We start from the raw sequence: 25,335 nt of genomic DNA, 5'->3' as shown, positions 1-25,335 counted from the left end.
TTCTAAATCTAAATAACAAACCATTTTATGATCACTAAAATTTGCAAATGCATGTCTGAATGACTTAGAAAGCACATCAAGTATAATGTACAGGGTTTCACAAATGTGCATGGATAGTGAACTAGCTTGCAACGTAATAATTATTACATTTGTATTTATTCAGGGCTCCTGTGTAAGCTGTTCAAAAATTTATGTCAGCTCTTGTCCATCCGGAATGGCTAAACTGGTAAGCGACCATTTCATTAATTCCTGTACGCAACAAATATGTATTTCCCTCTGAACTAATTTAATCAATTAGTGAATTGCTTGTATGGTTGCCCACGTTCAGTTCGTGGATGTAAGTTGTTTTATATACAAGATGGAGATGGGAGTGCAGAGAGAGACCAGAAACTTGACCCACATTACCATCTACTGGCCAGAGCTCGCAACTAAGTCATCATGGGCAATTGCTTACAACAACAACTTGCATTTATATAGCGTCTTTAACATAGTAAAACATCCCAAGGCGCTTCACAGGAGCGTTATAAAACAAGATTTGACACTGAGTCACCTAAGGAGATATTAGGGCATATGAACAAAAGCTTGGTCAAAAAGGTAGGTTTTAAGGAACATCTTAAAGGAGGAGAGGGAGGTAGAGAGATGGAGAGGTTTAGGCAGGGAACTCCAGAGCTTAGGGCCCAGGCAGCTGAAGGCACGGCCACCAATGTTGGGAGGACTCGTAAAAATCAACATTTCATTGTGCAGTACACATGTCTGCTGCATATATGACAAATAAAATTGAATTGAATTGAATTGAATTGAATTGAATTGGTGGAGCGATTAAAATCGGGGATGCTCAAGAGGCCAGAATTAGAGGAGCGCAGATATCTCGGGGGGGGTTGTGGGGCTGGAGGAGATCACAGAGATAGGGAGGGGCGAGGCCATGGAGGGATTTGACCACATGGATCAGAATTTTAAAATCGAAGCGTTGCTTAACCAGGAGCCAATGTAGGTCAGTGAGCACAGGGGTGATGGGTGAACGGGACTTGGTGCGAGTTAGGACACGGGCAGCCAAGTTTTGGATGAGCTCAAGTTTACGTAGGATAGAACGTGGGAGGCCGGCCAGGAGTGCGTTGGAATAGTCATTCTAGAGGTAACAAAGGCATGGATGAGGGTTTCAGTAGCAGATGAACTGATGCAGTGCGAAGTCAGGCGATGTTCCGGAGGTGGAAATAGGCGGTTTTAGTGATGGTGCGGATATGTGGTCAGAAGCTCAACTCAAGGTTCCAAACAGTCTGGTTCAGCGTCAGACAGTTGCCAGGGAGAGGGATGGAGTCAGTGGCTAAGGAACGGAGTTTGTGGCGAGGGCTGAAAACAATGGCCGCGATTTTCCCAATATTAGTTGGAGGAAATTTCTGCTCATCCAGTACTGAATGTCGGACAAGCAGTGTGACAACTTACGCACAGATTTCCATTCTAAATGTTTACATACAAAGTTTCAGTGTTAAATGTTGACATAAAGGCACAACCAAAAATTGTAATGACAGGAACATACACAAGATTTTTAATAATATTTACAACAGCAACTTGCATTTATATAGCAGCTTTAACGTAGAAAAATGTCGCAAGGCGCTTCACGGGAGAGTAATCAGACTAAATCTGACACCGAGCCAAAGAAGGAGATATTAGGACAGGTGACCAAACACTTGGTCAAAGAAGTAGGTTTTAAGCAGCGTCTTAAAAAGGAGGAGAGAGAGGTGGCGAGGCGGAGAGGTTTAGGGAGGGAATTCCAGAGCTTAGGGCCTGAAGACACAGCCACCAATGGTGGGCCGAAGGAGATCTATGTATGATTATAATGTCATTATCAATCTTTTTTTCTTTCTCCCCAGCCAATTTTCTTCCCTCACCTCCTTTCCCTAAGGCGTTGACTCCTCATTGAGGGACGGTTTCACTTGCGCCAGTAATCTGAGGCCTTTAGTCACGTTTTGTACATTTTCTTCAAGTTTTCTTAAAGCACTTTGCGTTGGATATGTCTTTCACGTATCTAATGTATCAAACACCTTAGGAGAGTTCTATCATTAATTGTTTTTGTTTCTGTGCAATGGAAAGACTTTAAACTGCACTTTTTGTGATTGCTGTCTGATCTAGGAGAACTTTAAGCATGGATGCGTTTACATGAGCAATTTGGTGGGACTGCGTCTGCCAGCAAAAGGCTGCAGCCGAAACTGCAATGAAACAGTAATGGTGAGTAAAAAATACTCCCGAGTTTATTTTTTTTTAAATCCTGAATTCGAATCCCCACAGCGGGATTATGAACTCGCATTCTCTCTGATTATTAGTGGTGACATCAGAACTGCTAGTCCAGTAACATAACCACTACACTACCGTAGCCTTTTTAAAGCCATAAAAAGACCGTAAGCTCAATCACTCGGAAGCAGAAACCTCCTAATTCATAGAGTATGATAATTCTTCTCAATGATCTTTCCTGGCGTGTTTCCTAGGTACCAAAGTGCTGCCGTGGATTCTACGGGCCAGACTGCAGACTATGTCCGGGAGGTTTCCAAAACATTTGTTTTGGCCATGGACAGGTAAGGGTTTTAGATTGGAGGCTTTCTTAATGGGTATCATAGACCCAGTGTCATTAAATAGCTACGCAATTTAAATTGGTATGTGTCATTTGTTATTAAAATTAAAAATTTATGGACCACATTATTGTACAGCATCATTTAAAAAAATTCATTCCTGGGATGTGGGCATCTCTGTCAAGGCCAGCATTTATTGCCCATCCCTAGTTGCCCTTGAGAAGGTGGTGGTGAGCCGCCTTCTTGAACCGCTGCAGTCCATGTGGTGAAGGTACTCCCACAGTGCTGTTAGGGAGGGAGTTCCAGGATTTTGACCCAGCGACGATGAAGGAATGACAATATATTTCCAAGTCAGGATGGTGTGTGACTTGGAGGGTAACTTGGAGGTGATGGTGTTCCCATGCACCTGCTGCCCTTGTTCTTCAAGGTGGTAGAGGCCGCGGGTTTGGGAGGGGCTGCCGAAGAAGACTTTGTGAGTTGCTGCAGTGCATCTTGTAGATGGTACACACTGCAGCCATAATGTTATGTAAGTGCCACAAACTACATAGAATTACATAGAATGTACAGCGCAGAAACAGGCCATTCAACCCAACATGTCCATGCCGGTGTTTATGCTCCACATGAGCCTCCTCCCACCCTTCTTCATCCAACCCTATCAAAATATCCTTCTATTCCTGTCTCCCTCAGCTTCCCCTTAAATGCGCCTATGCTATTCACCTCAGCTACTCCTTGCGGTAGCGAGTTCCAGCTGCTAACCACAAACTCTGACCCCTTTTTCTTTGCTCACAGTGTGCAGACGGTTTGGACGGAAATGGCACGTGTGTTTGCGACGACAAATTTACGGGCTCGAAGTGTCACCTCTGTTCCGATCGTAACAAATACGGACCCAACTGTGACCAAAGTAAGCTTGTCCCTGCTGCTTGAATGTCCTGATAAGTCACACTGACCCGGTTACTTAACACACTGATCTCTTAACACTGTGTTTTCTTTTTTGGCTAAACACATTGTAGCCTGTCGGTGCGTTCATGGGGAATGCGATAACAAGGTGACTGGCAACGGAGCCTGCAAGTTTAACTCCTGCAAGATGGAATACAGCGGGACGTTCTGCGAGAGACAAACTACCCCGTGTGGTCCCAGTGTTCAGTTCTGCCATGCCCATGCAAATTGCGAATACAAGAATGGTGGCCTCAGGTATTGTGGGCTGGAACATCCTAAAAACGCCAGATAATGAGAAACGAGTCACTTTGGGGAAATCGATAGAATTGCACCTTAATTTGCAGTTGCAAAGCATTCCTACAGATACGGTAGCATAGTGGTTAAGTTACTGGACTGGTAATCTCAGAGACGAAGATTGAATCTAGCGAGTGTAGTTCAAATCCCACGATGGCAGCTGGGGAATTTAAATTCAATTAATTAAATAAAATCTGGAATTAAAAAGTTAGTATTAGCAATGGTGACCATGAAACTATTGGATTGTTGTATAAAACCCATCTGGTTCAGTAATGCCCTAGAAATGAAACCTGCCATCCTGATCCTATGTGTGACTCCAGAACCACAGCAATGTGGTTAACTCTTAACTGCCCTCTGAAATAGCCCAGCAAGCCACTCAGTTGTATCCACCACCTTCAAGGGCAATTAGAGATGGGTAATAAATGCTAGCACCTATCATGCACTCCATGAATAATGAAAAATTGTAAGATGTGCCTTTGAGAAGGTGGTGGTGAGTTGCTCTCTTGAACCACAGCAGTCCATGTGGTGAAGGTACTCCCACAGTGCTGTTGGGGAGGGAGTTCCAGGATTTTGAAGCAGGCGACGATGAAGGATCAGGTGTTATATGTCCAAGTTAGGATGGTGTGTGTGACTTGGAGGTGGTCGTGTTCCCATGCGCCTGCTGCCCTTGTCCTTCTCGGTGGAAGAGGTCGCGGGTTCGGGAAGGTGCTGCCGAAGAATGGTTTGTATCATAGTTCCTGACATGAATCAGTCATTCATGAAAGAAAGACTTATGAAATAATACTGAGCGGCCTGCGGGTGTTGCTGTCCAGGGAGAGTATAAATACTCGAGCATGGGCCCAGCTTGCGCAGGACAATCTTTAACAGGAACTAGTGAAAGACACAACTAGACCTCCATGTTGTAAAACAGTTGATTAAAGCTTTGTTTAACGCTTAGACCAAGTGCCTCGTAGTTTTCTTACATCAGTTCCTACTAGCAAGAGTATGATCATGTATATACTGTTACATACTTATAAATTTCCCTTTTTCAATTCTGACTATGTGATGGCATGCACAATAAATCATTTGACTTCAAGGTAGAGCTTGGCTTTTAAATGGCTGCCATTGTTCCCCTCCAGCTGTGTCTGCAAACCAAACTACGAAGGTGATGGATCCTACTGTGAAGAGTTCAATGCCTGCAGTAGACCAGATCGAGGTGGTTGCAGTCCCAATGTGGGTATAACCGACGGATAGTGCGGATTATTATAAATGATACACGCTTACAGGAGGGGGTTGCCGACCCTCCAAGGGTTGGCCTGGAGTCTCCAGAAATCAGAGATTAATCTCCAGGCCACTGCTGCCAGCAAACACCCGGGAGAGAAATCAGTCTTTCCATTTTGGGTGACAGCTTTGCGGAACACCTCCGTTCAGTCCGTAAGGGTGACCCTGAGCTTCCGGTCGCCTGTCATTTTAATTCACCGCTCCATTCCCACTCGGACCTCACCGTCCTTGGGCTCTTGCATTGTTCCACGGAAGCTCAACGTAAGCTCGAGGAACAGCACCTCATCTTCCGATTAGGCACTTTACAGCCTTCCGGACTCAATATCGAGTTCAACAATTTCAGATCATAACCTCGGCCCCTATTACATTTTTCTATATATTTTTTATCCACCTCTTTGTTTTGGTTTTTCCCTCCCCCCCCCCTTTCCTTTTTTTTCTCTCTCCCACATGGCAGCTGTTTCCCATTCTGCCAGCGCATTTCACGCCTAATCTAGAGCCGTCTTTTGTCTCCACTAGTCCTATCACCATCTCGTCTCGTTTTGAATACCTCTTAATATCTCTTCTCTTTTGTTCTCTCCCAGCCTGGCCTCTTAATCTATTTCATTCCCTGTGCCTCTTTAGTCTTGATAAAGGGGTTTGACCCAAAACGTTAACTCTAATTTCTCTCCACGGATGTTGCCGGGCCTGCTGAGTTTTTCCAGCATTTTCTGTTGTTATTTCCATTTTCTTCAATCACTTTGGTTTATTAGTTATAAAAAAAATATTGGCGTTGAAGGGAAAAAAAGACTGTTTGACCCGGGCGGGGGGAGGGGGGGGGGCAGGAGGTCATGTGATGAAACCTCTAGGAACACGTCCAACCAGAGTTGGCGATCCTAGTTGGTGGGAATATGGCCATTTTGGTAACGATAGTTGACAATATTTAGACTTGATATGGCGAATAGCATTTCTATTCGTATTGTCGCCCACAAACTATATTAGCATAATTAGTAAATTGAGAGAATTGATACTTTTTTGTTCTTGGTTTATATAATTACACTTTTATTAATATTAGTGCTTAAAGGGGAAGGTAAATGTAGGGGGGGCGTGTTTACTGCTCTATGTACGCCCGCCATTTTATAGATGGGAATCGTCTCAGATGAATTTTTGTTGACGTTTTTAAAAGAAGAGCTATCATTGACGGGGAGCTGCTCCTGGCGTCCCCGACGGGCTCTGTTGATAATAAAACATACCGTGACTTCAGGCCATCCTGAGAGCCCTCCGACCCCGCGAGATCACGGCACCAGTGAGAGCATAGAGTTCCCAGTATTGGCCACTGATAGATGTGCTGCAGCAAATTTACCATCGGGACTTAGAAACTGGAGGTCAAGGTTGGCTCAGCTCTGGGACTTGGGCACAAATCTGGGCTACGGGTGAAAGGAAACAAAACACCCGGACCAGAAATCTCACTTGGGGAGGGGGGGGTTGGAGGGGGGTGCAAATCCAGGCATAACTGGAGGTCCCCTGATTTCCATGGTGGGTAACCAAGCAACTGGTGGGCACCCATGCAACTGGTGGGCACCCGCACAACTGGTGGGCACCCGCGCAACTGGTGGGCACCCACGCAACTGGTGGGCACCCATGCAACTGGTGGGCACCAATGCAACTGGTGGGCACCAATGCAACTGGTGGGCACCCACGCAACTGGTGGGCACCCACGCAACTGGTGGGCACCAATGCAACTGGTGGGCACCCATGCAACTGGTGGGCACCCATGCAACTGGTGGGCACCCACGCAACTGGTGGGCACCCACGCAACTGGTGGGCACCCACGCAACTGGTGGGCACTGCCGAGGTGCCAGCCTTGCCCCAGAGGCTGCATACTGAGGTGGAAGAGTGGTTGGCCGGAGAATGGTGCCAGATCCCTCCTTTCCCCCACCCGCCCCCCACCACCCTCGCCAGAAAGAAGCAACAATGCCCCCTTTCATGAATGGGCTGCACTTACATAACATTAAAAAATTGCCCCATTTTCTTCAGCCTGGATGAGCACCCACACCCAACATTGGGCGCCCTGGTACGTCTAGGCTCACCAGGCATACTGATACACCCAGCTGATGGGACACAGGAACTCCCAGCGCTGGGAGTCTCCGCCGCTTGGCCCCACCCTCTTCTACATCGTTGACCTCATAAGGGAGGGGGCGGAGGCGCCGTCCCCCTAGCGTGGCCTCGCGGAAATCCCACACGCAAGCCCGGAGCCTGGCGCATCTGGGTCATGACTTAATTTCCGTCCCTTCCCGGCACGCTTCCGTTGGAGCTGCAGGAGGGCTGCAAATTTCTGCGACTGCTCTCTTGCCATTCAGCTACTGCCATCTTAGTTTGGGACGAGCTTGGGACCAAGAGGATAGTGCGATAAGCTGAAAAGTAGCACTGCTGTACAGAATTCCTTTGTTGGTCAGCCACGTGTCCAACAGGCATGCAAACCCATCGCTGTGTGTAGATTTCACACCAAGCTAGTCCGTGCCAAAGAATACTGAACCATGGAGAAAACTGCCTTTATTATGCCACAAGACTTTGCTGCTCCACAGACATTCTGTGCAGAGAATTATTAATGGTGTTGCATATTGCCTGATTTAAACAAAAAATCAAAATATATGAGAGTGCATTTACGCTCTGGTGTCCTTTGTTACTTCAATGTCATTTTTGCCGCTTTCTGTGCTGTAAATTCTATGTAAACTATGTAACAACAACGGTAAAGAATGGAAATGGTGAAATATTATAACGCGCGATTTTAAACCGAATTCTCCCAGTGGGAAACTGACGCGATTTACACCCGTCTTACACCTGACCCAATTTCACTTTCCATCAAAGTCAATAGAAAGAAAATACCGGGCAGTTAATCCGATCGTGCCAGTTTCCCACTGGGTGAGTTAAGTTAAAATTGCGCCCATAATATTTCACCATTTCCATTCTTTTCCCCTGTTGTTCCATAGTTTACAGCACAGAAACAGGCCAGTCAGCCCAACAGGTCCGTGCCGGTGTTTATGCTCCACACCAGCCTCCCCCCTCCCTACTTCATCTCACCCTATCAACATATCCTCCTATTCCTTTTTCCCTCATGTGTTTATCCAGCTTCCCCTTAAGTGTATCTATACTATTCGCCTCAACTACTCCTTGTGGTAGCGAGTTCCACATACACACCCGTACAGGTCGCAAAATACGGCCCATAGTATAATTACAGCCGTTAGATGTGGACTCCTCAGAGGTGCGTATGTAATTGGAAGCGATTTTTCATTTTAATCTGTTACAAAGGATTTAAATGGAAACAGATACCAATGACAATTAAGAACCTCGTGATAACCCTTAATGGTAACATAGAAACATAGAAGATAGGAGCAGGAGTAGGCCATTCGGCCCCTCGAGCCCACTCCACCATTCAATGAGATCATGGCTGATCAGTTTGTTTCATTTCCTGCTTTTTTTTCTCAGTTCTGACGAAGGGTCTTCGACCTGAAACATTAACTCTGTTTCTCTCTCCACAGATGCTGTCTGGCCTGCTGAGTTTTTCCAGCTTTTTCTGTTGTTATTTCAGATTTCCAGCATCCGCAGTATTTTGCTATCGTTATATTTGTGGTCCCTAGTTCTGGTCCCGCCCACAAGTGGAAACATCTTCTCTACGTCTACCCTATAAAAAACCCTTTCATAATCTTAAAGGCCTCCATCACTAAGTCTTCTCCTTTCTAGAGAAAGGAGCCCCAGCCTGTTCAGTCTTTCCTGAGAGCTATATCCTCTCAATTGTTGTTCCTTCCTTCATTTCTCTACTTAGTTCTATCTTACATTCCTCCGCATGTTTCTGAAGGATGAGCTGTGACCACGTACTTGTTAATTGGAACTTTTATCTGCACGATTCACTCGCAGGCTGAATGTATTAAGACAGGATCGGGAAGATACTCGTGTCAGTGTTTTCTTGGGTGGACAGGAGATGGGGAGGACTGTACTGAAATCAACAGCTGTCTGCTGGAGATCCGAGGAGGGTGCCATTCCAGTGCAAACTGCATCTACTTGGGGCCAGGCCAGGTAATTTGTGAAAAGATTACTTTCCTTCATCAGTTTCCTCTCCTCCGCTCTTGAAGGCATCAACTTCCTCCTGTGTCAGCCGTGGCTCAGGGGGTAGCGCACTTGCCTCTGAGTCCAGTAGGTTGTGGGCTCAAGTCCCACTCCATGAGACTCGCAGTGCTAATACTGAGGGAGAGACTTTAAAACCGTGGCCCCCCTGACTGCCCTCTCAGGTGGATATGGAAGATCCTATGTCTGTATAACAGCACCTCTAGCAATGCAGCAGTCCCTCAGTACTGTGCTGAAGTGCAGGCTAGATTGAGTGCTGGAGTAGGGCAGAAGGAGCAGGAGCAGGAGTAGGCCATACTGCCCCTTGAGCCTGCTCTGCCATTCAATAAGACCATGGCTGCACTTTCCCGCCTATCCCTTGATTCCCTTACTTTATGACTTAGAGGTGAGAATGCTACCACTGAACCACACTGAGCTAGTCTTTTAAAAAGGATCATCTGATCAGTAATGGTAGTGGAAGTTGTTGATTGTGAAATTCATATTTTAAATCACCAGAATCGGTTTTAGTGAATCCCAAATCTTAATTCCGTGTGACAGCTCTTAATGACTGATTTCAGCAGTAGTAAATTGGCAAATACTGAGGCTTTCGTTTATGAACAGAATGACTGTGAGTGCAAGAAGGGCTTTCGTGGTAATGGCATAGAATGCGAGCCGATAAATCCATGTCTGGAAGAAAATGGAGGGTGCCACTATCTGGTGAGTAGATCAGGATTTTAAATTCCCAGGGGCATAAGTTCAACCCCCAATGGGTCCGAGTTACGGGTGTGACGTTAACCAATTTACCAGAGTGACAGAGCTCAGTGTGCGCGTGCGGTACGGGCCGCTGCGATATTTCGTCAGGGCCTCAGGTGGCCCGTGCACTCGCCTGAGATGAGAACGCAGGGCCCCTTTTCAACATTGCAAGGAGGGTCCTGGGCCCTTTTACTGGGAAATCCATTTAAGTCACTCGGAGCTGGCGACACGCAAAAAATTCCCACTAGATTTTCAGGCTCTATGGCGGCCTAACCGGGGGTCCTCAGAGGGAGGCCGCGGAAGAAGCCGGCAGGTAAGGCCTTTTTTTTTCTTCAAACTGACCTTAACGCGGAGCCGGGAGGAGCAGGAGTGCCTTCTCCTGCCTCTACGTTAATTGTAGGCCCTGCCCTCGCCCCCCCTTCCTGTTTGCCTCCTCTCCCCTTTCCCCTCCTGATCCCAAACTTACCCGCGGGCCCAATCGGTGCACGAGCCAGCCTAAATTTGAAGGGCCCGGATTGACCAGCTGTGACCGACTGTCCCCAGCGGGCACTCGATTGATGACTGGGGTTTGCTGGATTTAGTTCCTTGAGGCCCGAGGACAAATTTAATTCCCATCGTCAGGCCTCTCCTGGCACACGTGGCCAGCCCGCCCACCATTTCAGGCCATCGATCTAGAGCTCTACCTAGTGTCGCCAACCCTCCAGGATTGGCCTGGAGTCTCCAGGAATTGAAGAGTAATTTCCAGGACACTGCTGCGGCCAGCAAGACCAGGAGATAAATCACAGGGGTGTTAAAAAATAATGATCATTCGACACTTCTATTTATTAGTTGTAAAAATTTAGAGACAGGAAAGAAAAATGTCTGTTTGTCGGACAGTCAAGCATCGTCCAATCGGGTAATGAAGAGCCTGTTCGCTTTCCGATTGGCCAGGGGACAGCGGGGCGCTGTGAGGATGGACGTGTTGGCTAACCAATGGCGGGAGCGGGGGTGGGGCTGGGGCGGTTGGTCATGTGATGTCCAACCAGAGTTGGCAACCCTTGCTCTATCCAATTTAAACCACCACCCCCCGCCACCTCCACCCTCCCAAAATTATATCCTTGGAGAATTTCAGACTGGATTGCAGTTTTAACAGAATCAAAATGGTTTTATAAAAACAATTAGTGCTGCTCTTAAAAAAAAACAGGCTGTTCTTACGCACCAAACAGGTCAATATGTTAAAGTAGAAATTACTCAGTCCTCATGAGGGTCTGGAGACCCATCTTTTATTTAATTCATCTATGGGATGTGGGCGTCACTGGCAAGGCAAGCATTTATTGCCCATCCCTAGTTGCCCTCGAGAAGGTGGTGGTGAGCTGCCTTCTTGAACCGCTGCAGTCCGTGTGGTGAAGGTACTCCCACAGTGCTGTTAGGGAGGGAGTTCCAGGATTTTGACCCAGCGACGATGAAGAATCGGAGATATATTTCCAAGTCAGGATGGTGTGTGACTTGGAGAGGAACTTGGAGGTGGTGGTGTTCCCATGCGCCTGCTGCCCTTGTCCTTCTAGGTGGTAGAGGTCACAGGTTTGGGAGGTGCTGTCGAAGAAGCCTTGGTGAGTTGCTGCAGTGTATCTTGTAGATGGTGCACACTGCAGCCACGGTACGCCGGTGGTGGAGGGAGTGAATGTTTAAGGTGGTGGATGGGGTGCCAATCAAGCGGGCTGCTTTGTCTTGGATGGTGTCGAGCTTCTTGAGTGGGATCCCTGAAAGACGTTTGCTTAACGGTCTTGTGCCAAATGCTTCCCTCTGCTACGTTAAAGCAAGCCTTAAGCCAACCGTAATTTCTATCCTATTTTCTGGGGGAAAAAAACCCATTACAGTCTACAGAAAGACACCAACCAATAAAAAAGATTCTCTATAAAAAGTATATATATTTTTCTGCTCATTCACTAATCTGCTTCAAATATATTGGCAGGCAACTTGTACGTATAAAACTCCAGGAATCCGGGTCTGCATCTGTCCGCAAGGATATGTAGGAGATGGTGTGATATGCTATGGCAATGCAGTCACGGTAAGCAAGCTCTTACAGTCCTCGGTTCAAAAATGTTCGCTAAATGTACTGGGCTCATTCAGATCTTAAACATATTGGGCTTTGTCTTTAATAAAATTTACAAAACAAATCACCTTTAAAGGAAACGTGATGTTGCACGGCATCAGACTGGAGTAAGGCAGGAGTGCTGGGTCACAGGAAAGCTGCTCAGGTGCTTGAGGTCAGAAAATGACCCTTTATATATCCAGCACCCCCTGTGCTCACTGACCTACATTGGCTCCCGGTTGAGCAGCACCTCGATTTTAAAATTCTCATCCTTGTTTTCAAATCCCTCCAGGGCCTCGCCCCTCCCTATCTCTGTAACCTTCTCCAGCCCCACAACCCCCCGAGATATCCGCGCTCCTCTAATTCTGGCCTCTTGAGCATCCCCGATTTTAATCGCTCCACCATTGGTGGCCGTGCCTTCAGCTGCCAGGGCCCTAAGCACTGGAATTCCCTCCCTAAACCTCTCCGCCTCTCTCATCCTTTAAGACACGCCTTAAAACTTGCCTCTTATCTTGCTTCCCCTTAAATGTATCTATGGTGTCGTACCCCCTAGGAAGACGTATAGGCCAGAGGGCCTCCTAGGTGCTGTTGGAGAGCCCACAGAAGGTGAAATAAATGACAAATTCATTAGTAATGAAGTCATCTCTCTAATGGTAGGGAATGTGTCTACATTGATCACGCAACTCCAGACAACCTGGTAATTTGTAGAAAGATGACCACAAAAGCTGTTAGATTATTGTCAAGACTCAACTGGTCCGCCTCTCTACCCCTCTCTCCTCCTTTAAGATGCTCTTTAAAACCTACCTTTCTGCCCTAATATCTCCTTATGTGGCTCGGTGTCAAATTTAGTTTTATAACGCCCCAAAAAGCGCCTTGAGATATTTTACTACGTTAAAGGCGCTATATAAATACGAGTTGTTGTTGGGAGTAGGTTCAAACCTGGGGTGCAGCCGATATGAGAGTAATTACGGTATTCACTACTTTGCAGGAATTCTATCTCTTATTGTCGCTTGAGGCTTATTTATTTGTGTCTATCTCGTTCTACAATAACTTCCTTAAATCTACACCACACCTTTCAGCAAGATCCAGATTGGCCTGCGGTCTATTTTCTCCCAGTAAAAACAAGTTCAAAGCTTAGAACCTTAAATCAATCAATCAATCTTGGGAGTTCTCCATTGCCATCTTTATAGCGAAGCTGGTGGTTGACGGTTCTCACTAGTTGGAGCATCTGATTGAATAAAAGTCAATCAAGTCAATAAAAGTCAGGCCCTGATTGAATAAGAACCTGCATCATTGCCCTCAGTGAAGTTTGATCACAATGATATCCAAATGCTGCCATTGAATGATATCATAGAATCATAGAATGGTTACAGCACCGAAGGAGGCCATTCGGCCTGTCGAGCCCGTGCCGGCTCTCTGCAAGAGCACTTCAGCTAGTCCCACTCACCCACCCTTTCCCCGTAGCCCTGCAATTTTTTTTCCTTCAGGTACTTAACCAATTCCCTTTAGAAAGCCACAATTGAATCTGCCTCCACCACCCTTTCAGTCAGTACATTCCAGATCCTAACCACTCGCTGTGTAAAAAATGTTTTTCCTCATGACACCTTTGGTTCTTCTGGCAATTACTTTAAATCTGTGTCCTCTGGTTCTCGACCCTTCCGCCAATGGGAACAGTTTCTCTCTATCTACTCTGTCCAAACCCCTCATGATTTTGAACACCTCTATCAAATCTCCTCTCAACCTTCTCTGGTCTAAGGAGAACAACCCCAGCTTCTTCAGTCTATCCACATAACTGAAGTCCCTCATCCCTGGAACCATTCTTGTAAATCTTTTCTGTACCCTCTCTAAGTCATAGAAACATAGAAACATAGAAGATAGGAGCAGGAGTAGGCCATTTGGCCCCTCGAGCCTGCTCCGCCATTCAATGCGATCATGGCTGATCATCCAAGTTCAGTACCCTGTCCCTGCTTTCTCCCCATATCCCTTGATCCCTTTAGCCTTAAGAAATATATACAACTCCTTCTTGAATATATTTAATGAATTGGCCTCTACTGCCTTCTGTGGTAGAGAATTCCATAGGTTCACCACTCTCTGGGTGAAGAAATTCCTCCTCATTTCTGTCCTAAATGGCTTACCCCTTATCCTTAGACTGTGACCCCTGGTTCTGGACTCCCCGACCATCGGGAACATCCTTCCTGCATCTAGTCTGTCCAGTCCTGTTAGAATTTTATAAGTTTCAATGAGATCCCCTCTCATTCTTCTAAACTCCAGCAAGTATAAGCCCATTCGACCCAATCTCCCCTCATACGTCATTCCTGCCATCCCAGGTATCAGCCTGGTGAATCTTCGCTGAACTCCTTCCATGGCAAGAACATCCTTCCTCAGATAAGGCGACCAAAACTGCACACAATACTCCAGATGTGGTCTCACCAAGGCCCTGTACAACTACAGCAAGACATCCTTGTTCCTGTACTCAAACCCTCTCGCTATGAAGGCCAACATACCATTTGCCTTCTTAACCACCTGCTGCACCTGCATGCTTACCTTCAGCGACTGGTGCACAAGGATACCCAGGTCTCATTGCACTTCCCCTTCTCCTAATCTATTGCCATTCAGATAATAATCTGCCTTCCTGCTTTTGACACCAAAGTGGATAACCTTGCATTTATCCACGTTATATTGCATCTGCCATGCTTCTGCCCAATCACCCAACCTGTCCAAATCATCCTGGAGTTTCTCGGCATCCTCCTCACAGCACACACACCCACCCAGCTTTGTGTCATCTGCAAACTTGGAGATATTACATCTAGTTCCCTTGTCTAGATCATTAATATATATTGTGAATAGCTGGGGTCCAAGGACCGATCCCTGCGGTACCCCACTAGTCACTGCCTGCCACTCGGAAAAAGACCCGTTTATTCCAACTCTTTGCTCTCTGTCTGCCAACCAGTTCTCTATCCAAGTCAATACCTTGCCCCCAATCCCATGTGCCTTAACTTTACACGCTAATCTCTTATGTGGGACCTTATCGAAAGCCTTCTGAAAGTCCAAATACAACACATCCACTGGTTCTCCCTTATCTATTTTACCAGTTACATCCTCAAAAAATTCCAGTAGATTAGTCAAGCACGATTTACCTTTTGTAAATCCATGTTGACTTTGTCCGATCCTGTCACTGTTTTCCAGGTGCTCTGCTATTACATCTTTTATAATGGACTCTAGCATTTTCCCCACTACCGATGTCAGGCTTACCAGTCTGTAATTCCCCATTGTCTCTCTACCACCTTTTTTGAATAGTGGGGTAACATTAGCTACCCTCCAATCCATGGGTACTGTTCCAGATTCCATCGAATGTTGGAAGATGACCAGCAATGCATCTACTATTTCTAGGGCCACTTCCTTAAGTACCCTAGGATGTAGATTATCAGGCCCTGGGGATTTATCGGCCTTCAATCCCATCAATTTCCCTAACACCATTTCCCTACAAATACTGATTTCTTTCAGTTCCTCCCTCTCATTAGACCCTATGTTCCCCGACATCTCTGGGAGGTTATTTGTGTCCTCCTTTGTGAAGACAGAACCAAAGTATGTATTTAATTGGTCTGCCATTTCTTTGTTCCCCATTATAAATTCCCCTGATTCTGACTGCAAGGGACCTACGCTTGACTTCACCAATCTTTTTCTCTTCACATATCTGTAAAAGCTTTTACAGTACTTCACATCCTTCCTAAATATCTGTGCCCAGAATTGGACACAATGCCCCAGTTGAGGCCGAACCAGTATTTTATGAATGTTCATCATAACTACCTTGCTTTTGTACTCTGTGCCTCTATTTATGAAGCCCAGGATCCCATATACTTTTTTAACCGCTTTCTCAACCTGCCCTGCCACCTTCAACGATTTGTGCACATACACCCCCAGGTCTCTCTGTTCATGCACCCCCTTTAGAATTGTACCCTTTAGTTTATATTGCCTCTCCTCATTCTTCCTACCAAATTGTATCACTTTGCACTTTTCTGCGTTAAATTTCATCTGCCACGTGTCCACCCACTGCACCAGCCTGTCTATGTCCTCTTGAAGTCTATCACTATCCTCCTCACTGTTCACTATACTTCCAAGTTTTGTGTCATCTGTAAATTTTGAAATTGTGCCCTGTACACCCAAGTCCAAGTCATTAATATATTATCAAGAAAAGCAGTGGTCCTAGTACCGACCCCTGGGGAACACCACTGTATACCTTCCTCCAGTCCGAAAAATAACCGTTCACCTCTACTCTCTGTTTCCTGTCACTTAGCCAATTCCGTATCCATGCTGCCACTGTCCCTTTTATTAAGTGTACCTAATTCACCAATAAACCCAGTATGCACAGATTCCAGGCATAAGAACATAAGAATTAGGAGCAGGAGTCGGCCATACGGCCCCTCGAGCCTGCTCCGCCATTCAATAAGATCATGGCTGATCTTCTACCTCAACTCCACTTTCCTGCACTATCCCTGTATCCCTTGATTCCCTTAATATTCAAAAATCTATCGATCTCTGTCTTGAATATACCCAACGACTGAGCCTCCACAGCCCTCTGGGGTAGAGAATTCCAAAGATTCACCACCCTCTGAGTGACGAAATTTCTCCTCATCTCAGTCCTAAATGGCTGACCCCTTATTCTGAGACTGTGACCCCTGGTTCTAGATTCCCCAGCCAGGGGAAACATCCTCCCTGCATCTACCCTGTCAAGACCTCTAAGAATTTTATACTAGTCAATCTCTGGTGGCATTGCCTAGGAAACGTCAGGACAAATCGAATTTCCCTCCGAGTGCATTAATAATGCTGTAGGTAAATGCTTCAGGAGATTTGGGGGTGAAAATTCAGTTGCCCCGAGAGGGCGCTAACGAGGCACAAAGCAACTAGTGCCCGGGCCCGGCGCCGCTAACGCCTCCCGCGAAATTCAGTGGGAGGATAGCGGCAGTGGTAGCTGGTAGTGCCCCGTGGCGCTGCGCCTCCGGCAATGATGTGATCACCAAGCACAGCGCCCCGCTCGCGCCCCAGCTGCAAACTTGGCTCGCGCCCCCTGACCTACCACCGGACGCTATGTCCGACAGGGTCAGGGGGGACGATTTTGCAGCCGGGGTGGCGCTAATTTAAAGGGCAGGTGCCGGGCAGCCATTTTTTTGGGGGCCGCCTGCCAGCACCTGCCCACCCTCTGCTCCCCTCCCGTGGGGTGCCGGCTGCAATCCGTCTTTTGCCGGCACACGGCTCCCCGGTGGTCCAGCAGGGCCCCGGTGCGCGCTGCGCTAGGCCCCTCCCCTTTAATCAGGGGAGGGAGGCCCGCTGTACCGTGGAGCTACGTGCCAACGCGTGCGGCACTGCTACACGTAGCGCCGCGATATTCAATGGGAGCGCCCCAAGAGGGAGGGGGAGCGCTTCCAGTAGCCCCGCCTCCTGCTTGGGGCGCTACCATTCAATTTCAGGTGCCGTGGCCTTAACTTTTTCGAGGTGCTAAAAGTAGCGCCCCAAAGGGGGCGCGACCCAGTTTAAGAAGCTCCATCTAGTGGTAGAAATGTTCAGCTGAAGGTGTGACTGTGTGTCACAGGATGGTGAAGCCTCAAGAAGGAGGGCATGACATACATAGCAACTTGAATATATTCCAGGTGCAGTAATAGCTTGCATCATTGTTAGTAAATAATTAGAATGACTTGTGATGTGTATGAAACTATTTTCATTTCATTTTCTAGGCCCTATCCTTCATTCCAGAGGCAGCAGAATTTCTCAAGTGGGTGAATGTAAGTCCTACAGCAGTGCTTTCCTTCTTGAAAAGTGTTGTTACTGAAAAAGCAGTGTTGTCAAATTATTTATGCCATATTGATATATGGAACTTGCATTTGGCTCAGTGGGTAGCACACTTGCTCCTGAGTCAGAAGGTTGTGGGTTCAGGTCCCACTCCAGAGACTTGAGCACATAATTCCAGGCTGTCACTCCAGTGCGGTACTAAGCGCGGTGCCGCCTTTCGGATGAGATGTTAAACCGAGGCCCCTTCTGCCCCGGTCGATGTAAACAATTCTGTGGCACTACTTCAAGGAAGAACAGGAGAGTTCTCCCCGGTGTCCTGGGCCAATATTTATCCCTCAACCAACATCATTAAAACAGATTATCTGGTCGTTAACTCATTGCTGTTTGTGGGAGCTTGCTGTGCGCAAATTGGCTGCCGCATTTCCTACATTACGACAGTGACTACACTTCAAAAAAGTATTTAATTGGCTGTAAAGGACTTTTGGCTCTCCTGAGGTCATGAAAGGTGCTATGTAAATGCAATTTCTTTCTTTCATTCATATGTGAGTCAGTGCCTTCAGGACAGGAAGGCAGAGAGTTGGAGGGTGGCAACATTACTGGCAGAAAAATCCCATTCCCCTCCCACATTTAAATTATATCATTAATGGATTCACTGGACAAAAGGCGTAGCCCAGGAATTGCTGGAAAGGCCTTGGACGGACAGGGGGCCCGATCTGGGCCAGAGCAGAAATTCCGCCCGCCCACTGTCAGCGTCCCATGACCCATCGCAAATTCTGGGGTCAGGATATTTTGGAGAGGGGCCCAATCCATTTCCGTCACATCTGAGGCGCCCGACTGGCTGGAGGGGGGATGGGAGGAAGAATTAGACTGCAGCGCCTTGTCATGAGGGTCGGGAGACCCATCTCTGGTGGGATCCCTGAAAAAATTTCCTGGTACCTTCATCTGCCAGTTTCAGCAATCCAATCAAACATTCTACGACCAATTATATCTCTTTCAACATAGAAATTTCCCTCTCCCATGGCCCTAGCAATGCTGAACATTACACCTGTGAGTCCCTGGCAACCAGTGTTGCTGAGGGCGTACGCGAGAGAGATATGTCTTAACGTTCACTCCTCCACCACCGGCGCACCGTGGCTGCAGTGTGTACCATCTACAAGATGCACCGCAGCAACTCGCCAAGGCTTCTTCGGCAGCACCTCCCAAACCCGCGACCTTTACCACCTAGACAGACAAGGGCAGCAGGCGCCTAAGAACACCATCACCTCTGAGTTCCCCTCCAAGTCACACACCATCCTGACTTGCAAATATATCACCGTTCCTTCATCGTCGCTGGGTCAAAATCCTGGAATTCCCTAACAGCACTGTGGGAGCACCTTCACCGCGTGGACTGCAGCAGTTTAAGAAGGCGGCTCACCACCACCTTCTCGGGGGCAATTAGGGAAGCCCACATCTTGTGAATGAATACATTTTTTAAAGTGATGTATGTCACTCATTTACATTGGAATATAATACATATCTGTGGGTGGTGGATTAGGAACCAGACCTCAAACATGCGGGGATTTGCAACGGGAACCGAAGAAAGGCAGAACTCTTTTAAGATCTGGGTTCAACGCCACCTTCTCCCCCCCTTCCCCCCTTGCAGATCCAACTCTGTGAAACCCATCCTTCCTGGAATTTTGGGGCCCTTGTGTCTATTATTCATAAATGAACATACAAACATGATAGGCCGGAAAAGACCAGCTGATCCATCAAGCCTTCCCAATACTTTCATGATGCCCGGAGCATCATGACTAGACACTTCGTATCCATCTCCACCCATCTCACCCCCAACCCCTCCCCTCCCCCACGCCCACCCACCCCAAACCCTCCCATCTACGCGTCCATACTGACCCCTCCCCTCCCACCCCCCCACCCACCCCGACCCCTCCCCTCCCACCCCCCAACCCCTCCCCACCCCTCCACCCACCCCGACCCATCCCCTCCCCCCTGCCCACCCCAACCTCTCCCCTCTCACCTCCACCCCGCCCACCCCCAACACCACCCCTCCCCCGTCCGTCCCAACCCCTCCCACACCCCTGCCCACACCGACCCCTCCCCTCCCATCATCCGCCCACCCCACCCCAACCCCTCCCACCCCCCACCCACCCCAACCCATCCCCCCCACCCCCTCGCCCAGCCCGACTCTTCCCCTCCCACCTCCCCGCCCACCCCCAACCCCTCACTCCCAACCCCCGCCCAACCCAACCCCTCCCACACCCCCCACCCAGCCCAACCCCTCACTCCACCCCCCGCCCACCAAACCCCTCCCCTTCCCCCCCCCGCCCACCACCCCACAGCCATGTAAGCTCCTGAGCGTGGCAAAAAAAACAAAAAGGGGCGAAAAAGTTCCTCTTCGACCCCCTCAGGGGACCCTGATTTATTGAAAATTCTTTTAATCTAAAATTTGACATTCTCTTTTTTGTTCAGGATGCTTCTCAAAACCAACTGCTCTCAGAAACTGCCAATATCACCCTGCTCGTGCCCTCCCAGAAGGCCACTGATGCCATAAGTAGCGTCAACAGAGCATTTTGGCTCAAAGCAGAGCAGCTTCCAAACCTGGTGAAGTGAGTTAATGATCTTTTGAGCTTAAAATGTCAATGCACATGGAGGCAGTTCACTGAACCACACATCTAATGTGCCATAAAGCGTGGAGTTAAAGCTTTGATTCGCTTATTCACAAAGACAATCACCGCGCTGTACACACTGATTTCTGCTTTTAGTATATATGCAAGTTCAAATATAAACAACAACAACTTGCATTTCTAGCGCGCCTTTAACATAGTAAAACGTCCCAAGGTGCTTCACAAGAGCGTTGTCCAACAAACTTTGGCACCGAGCCACATAAGGCGCTCAGAGGACGGGTTTGGAGGCGGGTCTGCTGTCAAAATAGCAAAGATTGACAGCGGGTAGGAAACTCGCCTCCACACGAGTCTCCCAGGTGTCGGGTCTGTCTGCGCAGAACTGACCCGACACCAAGCGGCGGGGGAGACAATTTCGATCATTAAATGGCTTGTTAACAGCCAATTTAATGCTATTTTGAGCCTACCTTGCAATTTTACGTGCTCCCCCACGGGTTACCCGCTGCTCAGGGAACACGCCAACTCACCCTGTCGTGAGTCGAGTCTGCTTTGATGTTTCTGATAAGCTGACAGCTGCTGAAGTGGTGTCAAGGATGTCATGTTGCAGATGGTCAGTTTCAGAGCTCAGAAACTGTTGGTTACCGCATTTGTAAGACATATTGAGATTTCTTTAGCTTGCAAGTGTTTAGAGCCAACTGTATAATCAGTGCCACCTCATTGGAGCAACCTCTCTCACCATTGACAGATTGCTTCTGTCATCTCACCTGCAGCTGCCATCTATTGCAGCAACATCGTGTCCATGGAAAAAACACACCTTGGTCCTCTGCATCCCTCCACAATCAGCCCCAAAACCAACATCACCAGACACACCAACATCACCAACAACATCACCAACCTTCTCCGCCATCACCTGATGCTGCACAGGACACAGGGCATCAACACCTGACAACATTGCTGCCCGGGAGGCCAGCGGTGGCCTCACCATGGCCAGATGTACTTCGCGTGATGCTGTACACCCTAGCTGCCACATGATGCACTAGGTTGACACCATCCCACACCAGCACCGTAAAGCATCCATTTAATGTCCAAACCATTCCTTTCACACTCTTCACTATAACGGGGGTACCGTTAGTCTCAACATTCACTGGAACTCAGTAAGACACTTCTCAAGGTGTGCACAGATCTGTCCTTATAATAAAGACCAACATACCAGTTGCTTTCCTAATTGCTTGCTGTACCTGCATGTTAACTTTCAGTGATTCGTGTACAAGGACACCCAGGTCCTTCTGAACACCAACATTTCCCAATCTCGCACCATTTAAAAAATACTCTGCTTTTCTGTTTTTCCTACCAAAGTGGATAACTTTACATTTCTCCACATTGTATTCCATTTGCCATGTTCTTGCCCACTCACTTAGCCTATCTATATCCCCTTGAAGCCTCCTTGCATCCTCCTCACAACTTACATTCCCACCCAGCTCTGAGGCCCCAGAAACAATTCCTGCTGATTTCTTGGTTTGGGTGCGAAAGCAAGCCCAGATAATGAACTAATATTGAGGAGAATTTTATTCACCCAGAGGGTGGTGGGGGTCTGGAACTCACTGCCTGAAAGGGTGGTAGAGGCAGAAACCCTCATCGCATTTAAAAAGTACTTAGTGATGTAAGAAAACTACTAGGCACTTGGTCTGAGTATTAAACAAAGCTTTAATCAACTGTTTTTCAACATGGAGGTCTAGTTGTGTCCTTCACTAGTTCCTGTTAAAGAATGTCCTGAGCAAGCTGGGCCCATGCCCGAGTATTTATACTCTCCCTGGACAGCGCCACCAGCAGGCCGCCCAGTATCATTTCATAAGTCATTTCCACATGAATGACAAGATTCATGTCACTTAGTATATGCACTTGAAGTGCCGTAACCTGCAGGGCCACGGACCAAGAGTTGGAAAGTGGGATTAGGCTGGGTGGCTCTTTTTTGGCCGACACAGACACGATGGACCGAATGGCCTCCTTTTTCTGCTGTAAGTGTCTATGCTTCTATATCCGCCATGTAGCGTGGGCATGTGCCCGCACTCACCCGATATCTGTAGTTAGTGGCCAAGGCTCACGTGCCCAGAGAGCCGTCCCTTCAGTGCATTCTCCTAAATGAAAAGCACATTCCCGTGCACACAGGCTATGAGTTTCCTTGTTGTTGGGTCATTTCATTGCGTCTTTGTGCCTTTTGAAGTTGGTGGCTTCACTGTGTTGTAATTGATATAAGTTAGCACAGGTTTTACCTACTGTACTAACTTATATGGCCTTTATGTGCATTTTATCACTGTGTATTTTCTTTCTCTTGTAGGTATCATGTGTTACAGGGAGTTTACAGCCTTACAGATCTTCTGAATGTTTCATCTAATTCACTGGCAACAATCATGCCAGGCAGCTCCTTATCCCTCACAAAAAAGAATGAGGTATGTATTGCCCTTTGGAAAATAAATTAGCTGCACTTTCTTAATTTCACATAAATGTATTTTTATATTGATATAGTAGGTCTGTTTGCCCGTATTTATATTTCCAGTAATCTTCTAACATGCAGTAGCTTTCTCAGTAGAAAACTTAAACTCCTAATCAATGGACACAAGTACAGATCCCATCCTTACCCGACGTTCAGAGTTACTGGGCAGCTAAACAAACCACAGTGTAGGAGCAGAGTGCCAGGGCAGAGTGTCACAGCAGAGTGCCAGGGCAGAATGTCACGGCAGAGTGTCACGGCAGAGTGTCACGGCAGAGTGCCACGGCAGAGTGCCACGGCAGAGTGTCACGGCAGAGTGTCACGGCAGAGTGCCACGGCAGAGTATCACGACAGAGTATCACAACAGAGTGCTCCATCTTGGTTTAGCCCACGTACATACGAACAAACTTGCGAAAATGACGGGCAGGAAAAGACCAGCTGATCCATCAGGCCAGCCTCACGCTCATGACGCCCGGAGCATCCTGAATAAAGACCTCCCCCCCCCCCCCCACCGCCCTGCAGCCACGTCGAATGAGACGTCAGACTGAGGCTCCGTCTGCCCTCTCGGATGTAAAAGATCCCACGGCACTATTTCGAAGCACAGCAGGGGAGTTCTCCCCAGTGTCCTGGCCAATATTTATCCCTTAACCAACATCACTAAAAAGCAATTATCCGGCCATTATCACATTGCTGTTTGTGGGAGCTTACTGTGCGCAAATTGGCTGCCACGTTTCATACATTACAACAGTGACTACACTCCAAAAGTACTTCATTCGCTGTAAAGCGCTTTGGGACTTACTGAGGTCGTGAAAGGTGCTATATAAATGCAAGTCTTTATTTTTAATGTCCTGGGAGAGGCAAAAAACGTGAGGAAGTTCCTCTCAGCTCAAATAGTTATACTGCAATGCTAATCTCTACTTTGAACCACTGAATGAAATAGACCTTTTATGTTATAGAGCGGCACATGAAACTTAATTTTAGTGTTGGCACTGATGTGGTTTGAGTAAGCAAAGTCTAGCCCATGGTGCAGCAGAGCACTGATGTAGTGCTTGAGAATCAGTGCATGGTGCCTCAGAGTGGAGAGACTGGAGAAACTGGGACTGTTCTCCTTAGAGAAGGGAAGGTTAAAGGGAGAATTAATTGTGGTGTTCGAAATTATATGGGGTTTTAATAGAGTTCGTAAGAAGAAACTGTTTCCAGTGGCAGGAGGGTCGGTAACCAAAGGGCATAGATTTAAGATAATTGGCAAAGGAGCCAGGGGCGAGAGGGAGAGAATGTTTTTTTTACACAGCGAGTTGTTGTGATCTGGAATGCGCTGCCTGAAAGGGCGGTGGAAGCAGATTCAACAGTAACTTTCAAAAGGTAATTGGATAAACACTTGAAATGGAAAAATCAGCAGGACAATTGGGGAAAGAGCGAGGGGAGTGGGACTAATTGGAGAGCTCTTTCAAAGAGCCGGCACAGGCACGATGGGCTGAATGGCCTCCTTCTGCACTGTATCATTCTATGATGAGTGCTGGGATGAGGTTTTAGCCCCCCCTACTCCTATGATTTCCTGATCTCAGCCGAGTGCAAAGGTCAAGGGCAGGATTTTCATTGGGCCATGGAGTCGGGATTGGAGGGGGTTAAAATCCCGAAATTAAGGGTCCTGACCCCATCCCGCACCCAAACCCGCCTCCATGCCAGTTTCAAAGGAGGCGGGCACCCGCCCCACACTGGGACCCGCCTACCTGAGGCAGGAAGGGATTAGTGCCAGGTAGTTAACAGGCAGTTTTTAGCCTAATCCCTATTTTTAAGGTTGAAGTGTGGGATTCCCGACAGCTCCAAACCACGCCAAGTTAGAGGAGGTGGGCTGTCAGGTTGAAGGACTTGGAGGGGTCGCGATGTCGGTGTTCAGGTGAGTGATGTGTGCATGAGTGCAAAGGTAAGTGTGTTTGGTGTGTCTAAAGTGATTAAAGAAGTTTAAATGACCTTTTCTTACCTTTTCAGCCTTCCTTCCTTTAGGTCCCGGGAGTCCCTCATCTCACCGGCACAGAAAGCAGAATGGCTGCGAACTGTCAAAAGTGGCAGCCTGCAGCTTTCTGTGCAGGAGAGATTTGTAACTGAGTCTGTGGAGAAGGACTCAGGTTAGAAGTAAGACTGTCAGTGTTTGACAGCTTCAAAGAGCTGTGAAACGCTGATATTTCATCTGCCAAAAGCTCTTGACAGATGAAATTTCAGTCTGTGACGTCACCTGTTGCCGGGTGACCCCTAATTGGCCTGCTGAGCCCGCTAGGCGGGCTCAACAAGGTCAAGCAAGTCAAAATCGCGTGGGTTGGCCGCATCTCGATGGAGGCGGGACTACAACCCCGAAAGTTGTAGTCCCGCCTCCTACCCGACTCCTGAATGAAAATCCAGCCCTTCAAGTGTTTCCTGAAGGGAGAGTAGTCCCTGGGGCACACCCATTCACCAAGAGCCTTGATGGAGAATTCTCGGAGGCACAGGTAGTACGTG

The 25,335-nt window shown here is 47.7% G+C and overlaps 1 protein-coding gene across 1 annotated transcript in view; it reads left to right on the top strand.

Annotated features, from left to right (window-relative positions):
• The window catches only part of LOC147106398 (stabilin-2-like), a 206,221-nt gene that overhangs the window by 63,047 nt on the left and 117,839 nt on the right, over positions 1–25,335 (top strand). Inside the window, exons 19-30 of the mRNA XM_086009731.1 lie at positions 164–226; positions 2,128–2,223; positions 2,481–2,567; positions 3,351–3,462; positions 3,572–3,752; positions 4,910–5,003; positions 8,943–9,101; positions 9,750–9,845; positions 11,833–11,928; positions 17,682–17,729; positions 20,203–20,339; positions 22,690–22,801. Of these exons, the coding sequence (XP_085865857.1) occupies positions 164–226; positions 2,128–2,223; positions 2,481–2,567; positions 3,351–3,462; positions 3,572–3,752; positions 4,910–5,003; positions 8,943–9,101; positions 9,750–9,845; positions 11,833–11,928; positions 17,682–17,729; positions 20,203–20,339; positions 22,690–22,801 (1,281 nt within the window). The remainder of the gene's footprint in view (positions 1–163; positions 227–2,127; positions 2,224–2,480; positions 2,568–3,350; positions 3,463–3,571; positions 3,753–4,909; positions 5,004–8,942; positions 9,102–9,749; positions 9,846–11,832; positions 11,929–17,681; positions 17,730–20,202; positions 20,340–22,689; positions 22,802–25,335) is intronic.

This window comes from Somniosus microcephalus, chromosome 16, assembly GCF_052327205.1.
Source record: "Somniosus microcephalus isolate GS21.2 chromosome 16, FLI_Smic_1.0, whole genome shotgun sequence".
Lineage (NCBI taxonomy): Eukaryota > Metazoa > Chordata > Chondrichthyes > Squaliformes > Somniosidae > Somniosus > Somniosus microcephalus.
The sequence above is the reverse complement of the archived record's forward strand: the minus strand, read 5'-3'. Positions and strand labels throughout refer to the sequence as shown.